This window comes from Nannospalax galili, unplaced genomic scaffold (genome assembly GCF_000622305.1).
Source record: "Nannospalax galili isolate Female #2095 unplaced genomic scaffold, S.galili_v1.0 scaffold332, whole genome shotgun sequence".
Classification (NCBI taxonomy): domain Eukaryota; kingdom Metazoa; phylum Chordata; class Mammalia; order Rodentia; family Spalacidae; genus Nannospalax; species Nannospalax galili.
This window is the reverse complement of record NW_008333794.1, coordinates 3,691,442-3,702,009: the sequence shown is the minus strand read 5'-3', so window position 1 is coordinate 3,702,009 and position 10,568 is coordinate 3,691,442. Positions and strand designations below refer to the sequence as shown.

The following is a 10,568-nucleotide window of genomic DNA, read 5'->3' as shown; positions in this document are numbered from 1 at the left end:
GTGGCACCACCCACAGTGGGCTGAGCCCTCCCACATCATTCATCAAGAAGGCGCCCCATGGACATGGCCACAGGTCAGTCCAATGAAGGAAATTCCCCAATTGAGATTCCCTCAACCCAGGTGTGTCAAGTTGACACTAAAGCTATTCAGCACAGATACACAGACACACAGAAACATACACACAGAGAAACATATACACATAAATACACACATACAGAAACACATACAGATACACACAAAAACACACACCAAAAACACACACACACACACACACAGATATACAAACCCACAGTCACAGACACACACACAGAGATACACACACACAGAAACACATAGATGCACACACACACAGAAACAACACAGATCCACATACAGAAACACACAGAGACACCAAGAAAACAAACAATACCTTCAAAACAGACATGGTGACTGTGGCAGTTAGGTCATGGACCACATTCCAGGGGCTGCAGTATGCATGGTTCAGGCAGGACTTACCCTGGAGGTGTTCCACAGATAATGGGAAACATAAGATGCCAGGGGAGGGACATGGAGGGGGGGAACCAGACTGAAAGCCTAAAGAATGCAGAACCTCTTTGAGATCCTGACTGTTTCTGAGGTAGGACTGTGCCTCCGGGGTTGCCTCAAACTCCAGGTCTCAAACCACTCTCCTGCCTTGACTCCCTGAGTAGGTGGCTCTACAGGCCACAGACACATGCCACCAATCCTTTATTTATTTGTTTACAGACAGAGTTTTGCTATGTCATCCTAGCTAGCCTGTTATTCATTATGTACCCTCCCACCTCTGCCTCCCAAGCGAGTTACTACAGGCATGTACTACTATGCCTGGTGCAAACCTGACAATTTTTTTTTTTTTTTTTAGAAAAAGAGGGCATTGGGGCCAGAGAGATGGCTCATTGATTAAGAACACTGGTTGTTCTTGCAGAAGACCCGGGTTCGAATCCCAGCACCCACATGGCAGCTAACAACTGTGCGTAACTCCAGTTCCAGGGAATCCAATGGCCTCGTCTGTCCTCCTCAGGTATTACACTACATGGGTGCACTTACCTACATGCAGGCAATACACTTATACATATAAAATAAAAATAATAAAATATTTAAAAACAGGGCATTGGCCAGGCATGGTGGCGCGCACTCTTAATCCCTGTACTCGGGAGGCAGAGGCAGACAGATCTCTGTGAGTTCAAGGCCAGCCTTGTCTACAAAGTGAGTTCCAGGACAGCTGGGGCTACAGAGCGACCCTGTTGCAAAAAGATGAAAAAAAAAAAAAAAGAGAGAGCATTATGAGTTAGCTAATTCTTTAATTTTTTTTTAACATTTTTATTTAGTGTGTGTGTGTGTGTGTGTGTGTGTGTGTGTGTTTGTGTATGGGCATGCACCTGCCACTGCACAGGTGAAGGTCAGAAGACAGCTTGTGGAAGTCTGTTCTCTCTTTCTACCATGTAGGTCTTGGGGATTGAACTCAGGTCTTCAGGCTTGGCAACAGTTTCCTTTACCTGCTAAGATATCTTGCCAGCCTTCTATGTGTGCATTTTATGACCAATATTACTATTAACTTTTTAGGTGTGACAGTAGTATGGTTCACCTCTATATAGAAAGGGTCCTTGTCTCTTAGATTCACAGTGAGGTCCAGTGAGGCATAGGCAGTCTTCATCCTCTGTATCGTCAGGGCTGCAGAAGAAGCAGGGTTGACCTGGGGCTGGAGTTGCTATCCCAGCAGGGGATGGTCCTAGGGCTTGGGGTCATAAGGTATTGTTATGCTAATCTATCTGCTATTGTGACTCTACTATAAAATGATTTTTCAAAGTTACTAAGTTGCAGGGCTGGAGAGGTGGCTCAGTGGTTAAGAATACTGGTTGTTCTTGCAGAAGACCCAGGTTTGAATCCCAGTACCCACATGGCAGCTAACAACTGTCTGTAACTCCAGTCCTGGGGGATCCAACAGCCTCTTCTGACCTCTGAGGGTATTGCACGACACAGGTGCACTTACCTACATGGAGGCAACACACATACGCATAAAATAAAAATAAGAAATAAAATTTAATTAAAAAGTTTTTTTAAAAAAGTTACTACATTGTTACAAAAAGGTGGTGGAGGGCCAGGCATGGTGGTGTGTATCTTTAATCCCTGTACTCAGGAGGCAGAGGTAGACCGATCTCTACAAGTTCAAGACTAGCCTGGTCTACACAGTGAGTTCCAGGCCAGCCAAGGCTACATAGTGAGACCTTGTCTCAAAAAAAGGGGGAGGGCCTGAAGAGCTGGCTCAGGGATCAGGAGCCCTGATTGCTCTTGCAGAGGACCCAGGTTCAGTTCCCAGCACCCACATGGCAGCTAACAACAATCTGTAACTCCAGTTCCACAGGATCTGACATCCTCTTCTGGCCCCTGTGGATGTTGTACAACATGGGTGCACTTAAATAAGCAAACACTCATACACATAAAATAAATATTAAAATAAGATTTTAAAAGCTGATGGATAAGCTCCAATATGAGAACACCCAACAGGAAAGTCAACTGTCTGAAACTCTCCCTCCCAATCTTACAGTACCCCCAGAGTTTGGCAGCGCTCCTGACCCTAGCTTGGCATCTTTGGTCTGAAGGCCGAGGGCAGGCCTTGGCTTTCAGCTTCCACAGGAAGCACTGTCCTCCATACCAGGGCATCCCTTTGTTTCTTTTATTTCCTGGCTGCTTCTGTTTTGGCAGCTGATCCTGATTTTCTATTTACAGAAGCAGAAAAAGCCTGCTTCTTAAACAAATATATGTAAACAATTCGATCCAAAGACAAATAGGAAATAACAGTGCAGGTGGTGCTCAGATACTGCAAAAAATTTTTTTAGGGTGTTAAAGAAACGACAGAAGTTTGGGAGGAACTGATAACAAGTGACAGGAAATGTTTTCTTATTTTATTTATCAGGTTGACAAAGTGTCCTTGCACAAATCTGTGGTTTCTACTGCCCCTGGGGATCTAGGCAGTGAGGGTGGGACAGGGTCCACTTAGGCTGCTTTCTGTCTGGAGCAGCCTCCCTGAGTCTCAGATGGGTCAGAGAGAGAGGGTCAATGGCAAGAGAGACCCCTGCAGAGAGGGAAGCCTGGTTCCTTACCCATGGGCCCCAGACAACATTCTTTACCAGGTTTGTGAAAAAACTCTGTGAGGGGCACAAGATTAAGTACAACATGAAAGATAAAACCTCAAAATTTGCTGTTTTCCAGTGGTTGTTTTTGACTAGGAAAATGTCCTGGTCACCTAACAGGCAGACCCAGTTAGCCAGTTGTGACACTCAGACATGCTGTGCTGGTTAGTTTTTGTCATCTTGACACAAACTAGGGACACCTGGAAAGAGGGACCCTCAAATGAGGAATTTTCTCCATCAGATTGACCTGTGGCCTTGTCTGTGGACACTTTCTTGATTGTTAATTGATGTGGGAGGCCTCAGGCCACTGTGGGCAGTGCCATTCCTGGCAGGTGGGTCTGGGCTATATAAGAAAGGCAGCTGAGCAAGCTGGTTAGGCAGCATTCCTTCAGGGTCTCTGCTTCAGCTCCTGTTCCAGGCTCCTGCCTTGACTTCCCTCCATGGTGGACTGTAAACTAAGTCAAATAAATCCTTTCCTCCCCAAGTTGGTTTTGGTCAGTGCTTTATCACAGCAATGGGAAGCAAACTAGAACAGCCGGTTTGTATATTTGCTTTTTGATTGCATTGGGATGAAGGCCTTAATATGTGGCTCCAGCTGGAAATCACAATCCTGGGATCCTGAGTGGGTGTCACCAAGCCCAAATGAAACTCTTTATTTTTAGTTTTTGAGATAGTTGTAGATTCACATACAGTTCTAAGAAATAACAGAGAGGTCTCAGGTATCCTACCTGTTTCCCTAACTGTAACATCTTGTAAAACCAGGGGTCACCCTCAATGAAGTCAAGATGCCCGGCATTCCCTTTACTTCTGAGACCAGTCATGTTGGCTAAAGCCCTACTTCTTCCCTAACCCTGGCAATCACTCATCTATTTGCCTTTCCTATAATTTTGCCATTTCAAGAATATTCTATGAAAGGGCTAGTGAGATGGTGAGTGGGTAAAGGCACTTGCTTCCAAGTCTGATGACTTGAGTTCTGTCCCTGGGACCCACATGGTAGAAGGCTAGTACTGACTGGTAAAAGTTATTCTCTGAACTCCACATACATAAAATAAATAAATACATGTAATAAAAATTTAAAGAATAAAATATGAATAAAACTGTATAGTATGTAGCTATATTAGTCAGCTTTATGTTACTACAACAGAATACCCCAGTCAACTAATGTTATAAAGAGGAAAGGGTTATTTTAGCTCACCGTTACAAAAGTTTAAGGGCATGCACTGCACTGGCTCAGTTTCAGCAAAGACCTTTTGGTAAATGACAGATGGCAATGATGGGAACATGTCAGAATGAGAAGTTACAGCTCCAGTCAGTGAATAGAAAGGGAAATCTGAGTCCCCTCATTCCTTCTGAGGGTATGACCCCAAAGACCCAAAGGCCTCCCACTAGGTTCTACCTTGTAAAGATCAATAGAACTTTCCAGTATTGCCACCCTGGAGACCAATCAGGATGGACTCTGGGAAAAAATCTGACCACTCCCAAACCAAATCGGTTACCTTTATTTAAATATAAATTTTTTATTTATTATTTTTATTTTATGTGTATGAGTGTATTGCCTACATGTGAATAAGTGCATCCATGTTGTGCAATGCCTGCAGAGGTCAGAAGAGATCGTCAGATCCTCTTGGAACTGGAGTTATAGATGGTTGTTAGCTGCCATGTGGGTGCTGAGAATCTAACCCGGGTCCTCTGCAAGAGCAGCCAGTGTTCTTAACTGCTGAGCCATCTCTCCAGTCCCATCAGTTACCTTTTTTAGAAACTGTTCTCTTCCTTTTTTTCCCCCCAGCACAGTTCCCTGGAGATTCATTCAAGTTGTCAGATAAGTCAACTGTGCATTCCTTTTTATTGTTGAATAATATTTCACATGACAAATATGCCATGGTTGGCTCATCTGTTAAAGGACCTCTATGCTGCTTCCAGTTTTGGTTTAATTTATGAATTATGCTTGGGGCACGTGAATATCAGTTTTCATTGGTCTGTGATAAAGTGGTATTTATTTATTTATTTTTAATTTTTTTTTTTTTTTGGACTTTTTGAGACAGGGGCTCCCTTTAGCCCCAGCTGTCCTGGAACTCACTATGTAGACTAGGCTGGCCTCGAACTCCCCGAGATCCACCTGCCTCTGCCTCCCGAGTGCTGGGATTAAAGGCATGCGCCACCACGCCTGGGCTACTTTTAAGATTTTATTTATTATTTTTATTTTATGTGTATGAGTGTTATGCCTGCATGTAAGTAAGTGCACCCGTGTCATGTAATGCCTGCAGAGGACAGAAGAGGCTGTTGGATCCCCTGGAACTGGAGTTACAGACAGTTGTTAGCTGCCATGTGGGTGCTGGGATTCGAACCCAGGTCTTCTGCAAAAACAATCAGTGTTCTTAACTGCTGAGCCATCTCTCCAGCCCAGTTGTATTTATTTTTAAGATTTATTTATTTTTATGTGTATGAATGATTTGCTTGCATGTATATAAACGTACCACATGCATGCAGTGCTCACAGAGTGTGACGGATCCCCTGAAACTGGAGTTGTAGACTGTTGTTAGCTGCCACAAGCTGAGAACTGAACACAGGTCCTGTGCAAGAGCAGCTAGTGCTCCTAACTCAGCCATCTCTCCAGCCCCAAGGTTGTATTAAAAAAAATTAATTTGTAACCATCATCTACAACCATGCTGTTCTCTCAAAAATCTGTTACTGGAGCCAGGCATAGTGGCACATGCCTTTAATTCCAGCATTTGGGCGGCAGAGGCAGGAGGATTTGTGTGAGTTCAAGGCCAGCCTGGTCTACATAGCAAGTTCCAGGCTAACTGGGGCTACAGAGAGATCCTGTCTCAAAAAAAGACCATAAATAAATAAATAAAATCTGTTACTGGACCAGGTGTGGTGGCCTATACCTGTGATCCCAGAACTAGAGAGATAGATAGAGGCAGGTAGATCTCTGTGAGATTGAGGTCAACCTGGTCTATATAGCAAGTTCCAGGCCAGCTGGGATTATAGGGAGACCCAATCTCAACAAAACAAAACAAAACAACAACCCCCCCCCAAATACAGAAACAACAACAAAATCTGTTACCGGGGCTGCCAAGAGGGCTCAGTAGGTAAGGGGTGCTTGCTGCCTAGCCTGATGACTTGAGTTTGATCACCAGGACTCAAATGGTGGAAGGAGAGAACTCTGACCTCCACGTGTGCATTCAGGCACAGACAGATACACACAGACAGAAATAAAGGTAATAACAATTTTAATAAACATAACCTATGTCACTGACACTTCTTGATAGTCAGAAGGCCTCTCTAATCTCAGTGGACCAGGTGGGTCCCTTTTTATGTTTGGTTATCTGGCACCAGTTATGACTGCAAGCTCACGCATTTGCATAACTCTTCTCTAAAACTTACCCCAGTACATACTCTGGAAGACACTGGCTGCCAACTGGAAGGGATGGGATAATGGAAGAATGGAAGGATGGAAAAGTGGATCTCTTTCACCATGAATTCCCTTGAACCTTTTAGTTTGAGCCACCTGACTGCAGTATCTGCTCAAAAACAAATCATTAAAGGCCCCAGTGTCATCTCCAACACTGGAAATTTAAGGGACAAGTATAATCAAGAACGCCCGACAGACTCCCTCGGGATGCCTGGGGCTGCCTTTTCTAAGCTGTTCTCTCATTTTTTCCTTCAAAGGAACCGTTGGTACTTCTCCCAGAGCACCTGGTTTCCACATCCTCTTCCAGGAGGCTGAGAGCGCTAGGGAAATTTCTCCTCCTTCCATGCCCCTCCTTCCATCCGAAAGCCTCCTCCAGGAAGCCTTCCTCAGTCAGACTGCACACACACACACACACACACACACACACACACACACACACACTTCCTGTTGACCTCACACAAGTAGGGCCTGCACCCCGGCCCGCCCCTTTCAAGACCTCCCACTGGGCCTTCCCCTGCTGAACGCTTTAGAGGCACTGGGACGCACATGTTTCTACAGACCTCACTTCATCCAATTCACAATAAGCACGAGCTGGAGCACAAAATGCAGGCTCAACTTGAGCCGTGGCAGATGAGTTCAGGACACTGCGGTTTCTTTCAGGGTAGGGTGTGTTTTGGTAGTATTGCGCCCTAACTCTGACCTTTGGGGTAACTCTGTTAGGGCTTCCCAAAGACCCAGTGTAGTGCACAGTCTTGGGGATCAGAAAGCCCCCAGCGCTGCCCAGCGGGTGGACGTTTCCTTTTGGGGAAATGGGAACCCTAACACCTCCTTGGCCCCTTTGGAAGGAGGCTGAAGCGGAGGCCGAGCCCGTGGCGCTCCAGCAGGTGACCTTCCTTTGCTGAGTCTGGGAAATGCGGGCTGCGAGGAGGGCGCAGTGGGCGGTCCTAGATGCCCTGGGGTGTGCGGCTTTGAGCAGTGGTCAGGGCATTGGAAACGAGTGCGGGACGGAAGGGGCCACGCGGGAAGAACTTCGGGTTGGACCAGGGCTCAGGGCCCGGCGCGCACTCCGAGCGCTGGCGGGAGCGCGCTCAGCTTCCCCCGCGGCCCGCCCCCTCCCGCCGAGCAGCCTTGGCTCCCGCGCTCGCCCCGCCCACCGCGGCCACCTGCCGGCCCAGGCTCGGGGGCGCGCGGGCAGTGGACCGGGTGCGCGCCGGGGCGCGAGGCGAGGCCGCGAGGATGGCGCGGGCTCAGCGGGTGCTGCTGGCGCTCTGGGTGCTCCTGGTGCCGCTGGCGCCGGCTGCCAAGCTCAACATTCCCAAAGTGCTCTTGCCCTTCACGCGGGCCACGCGCGTGAACTTCACTCTGGAAGCTTCGGAAGGCTGCTACCGCTGGTGAGCGCGCGGCCCGGCCGGGGAGGCAGCCGCAACCGGGGCGCGCGGCTGGTGCGCGGGGAGGCGCTGTGGGGCCCGGGCCGCAGGTGCACCGCGCGCTTGCCGGAGGTGGCCCCGCGTGACCCTGCGGCGCGCGCAGGCTCTGCGCGTGGCGGACTCAGGAGGCCGGAGCCGGCTGCAGAGGGCGGGTGCAGGGCCTGTGCAGGCGCAGGCCCCAGAGCATGGTCCTGGGAGAGCGCGGCTCACGTGGCCTGGTTCCCCTAGGGTCCGAGACTCCAGTGGACGGTGGGCTGGGCCCTGCAAAGCTCCAGCCCCAGACAGGGCTCTGAAGTCGGTCCCAGCCGGCGGACTCATCCCCGGCGCCCGACTGATGTGGGAACCGGGTCTGTGGGAGACGGATCATAACCCGTTGGACCACTTTGGGAGGATCATAAGCCTTTGATGAAAGAACCCAAGGGTCTATTTGACACATCAGAAGTGCAAGGGAATGAGGTGGCTCAATTCAGATGCAGACGAAGTAGGGTCTACTTTGATGACCGGTCAGGCCCTGACCCAGCTGGATGATATGGTCCAGGCCTCCGCTATGGAGATGGGGTGAGAGCTTCTAGTTGCAGGTGCAGGCGGAGTAGGGTGTGAACGGCGTAGGGTGTGAGCGGGTTGCTCCTTTGACCCACACCCTAACCTCACTGGTAATAGGCCGGCGGTAGTTCCTGACCCCTCCCACCCTGCAAGCTACACTAAGCTTCCCTCGTTCTATCTAGGCTGGGTCAAATTAGGGGCTCAAAAAGCTGTGACCACCCTACAGGAACCCCCCCCCATGTGTTCTCTGCTGTGACCACATTCTCTGTTTACATGTACTATCTGCTTTTATGTTTTGAAAGTGTGTCTCCTAAGGGTGATAGCGTACCCCTGGTTTGGGGAGGCTGAGGCAGGAGGGTCGCCAGTTTGAGGTCAGTCTGTGTTATGAGATCAAAAAAATGTCTGCCTGAAGTGTGGGCAGGCCTTGCCAGTCTTTCGCACTTCGGAGTTCATGCTTTATGTGCAGGCAGGCTCTTGTTTCTGGTTTGGTATCAGAAGCTGAACTGAGGCTGTATCCCTGTCTGGGGCCTTGTTTTGTGTGGGAGGATCAGCGGCTGGTTCATACTTTGAGTAGGATACATGCTCATCCTCTGGTTGAAGTTGTCTATTTTCTTGATAGATGGGCAAGAGAGAGGAAACTGGTTATTAAAAACAGCTGGCCTCAAGTGGATCCCTTCCAGTGTATTTGTATATTACTTCCTGTGAGACTCTGTAGTAATACTTCTGTTTCTTAAATAACTACCTTCTTTCTTTTTTCCCATAACTGCGCTTCTGTGAGAGTTGCTGATGGATGTTGGCAGATTTTAATTTACTTGGGAGGAAGGGCATTCCTAATCCTGGATGCATCAGAGGTGTGCTAAGTACCTTCTGAGCTGTTTAGTGTCTGGTCTCAGCTTTTATTGCTAATGTGTGACTTCTGAGGTGTTTGGTGGTTGCAATTTTCCCTTTGATCACAGGACTGTCAATCAGGTGCTAAAAGAATTTTCCTTATTTTCAGAAATGCTCCTCAGCCTATAGTCCTCTATTGAGTTAGTTTTGAAGACGCTGGCACAGAGCCAAGGCCTTATATCTGCAGTCACCTCTACCTGGGAGGAAATGGCCTCTTTATCCAAGGAGTTCATAGTTATGTCTCTGAGATGAAAAACAAAGAAAACTTAAGCCCTGCCAGACCCTGGGGAAATTCTGCTCTTCCTTTGAGCCTACTGCTGAAATCATTGCCTATCTGAATCCAAGGCTTCAAGGTTACCTTTCCTATTTCCTGATTAAGTTTTTTTTTTTTGAGACAGGATCTCCTTTTAGCTTCAGCTGGCCTAGAACTTGCTTTGTAGACCAGGCTGACCTTGAACTCACAGAGATCTGCCTGCCTCTGCCTCTGGAGTGCTGGAATTAAAGGCATGTACCCCTGTGCAGAGCTGTTTCCTGATTTGTAGCATCCTATAACTGAAGGTCCTCTAGTCCAAATTGCCCACATTTTAGGTGGGGGATGTCAGTCTCTTAAAACTTAGCAGAAGTAACTAATTCAGGTAGATAGGGACAGACTGTTGGAGTTGGTGCTGAATCTGGATCTCCTTGGACCTGCAGCGGGCTGCCTCACTAATCTACCAGGCTCATTGAGCCTTCCAGTTGAACCCAGTCAGCCTTGCTGCTGTTTTGCATTATCAACAGAGATTTAGAAAAGTATTTTTTTAGTTCCTTTAAAAAAAGATTTCTATATTTTAAATTGTGTGTGTGTGTGTGTGTGTGTGTGTGTGTGTGTATGTGTGTACGTGTGTACCTGAGGATGCCAGAGGGATCAGATCTGGAGGTGGAGTTACAGGTAGTTGTGACCTAGGAAATATGGGTGCTGGAAACTGAACTCAGCTCCTCTTCAAGAGCAGCATATGCTCTTAATGACTCTCCATCTCTACATCCCGTTAGCTCTTTTTAAAGATGTCTTTTTTTTTTTTTTTTTTTTTTTGTTTTTTTTGAGACAGAGTCTTCCTGTAGCCCCAGCTGAACTGAACCTCACTATGTAGACCAGAGTAGTCATTTATC

The 10,568-nt window shown here is 47.7% G+C and overlaps 1 protein-coding gene across 1 annotated transcript in view; it reads left to right on the top strand.

Annotated features, from left to right (window-relative positions):
- The first annotated feature begins 7,800 nt into the window (after positions 1-7,800).
- Positions 7,801-10,568, top strand: part of Nup210 (nucleoporin 210) — a 114,817-nt gene continuing 112,049 nt past the window's right edge. Inside the window, exon 1 of the mRNA XM_017797019.1 lies at positions 7,801-7,955. Within this exon, the coding sequence (XP_017652508.1) occupies positions 7,801-7,955 (155 nt within the window). The remainder of the gene's footprint in view (positions 7,956-10,568) is intronic.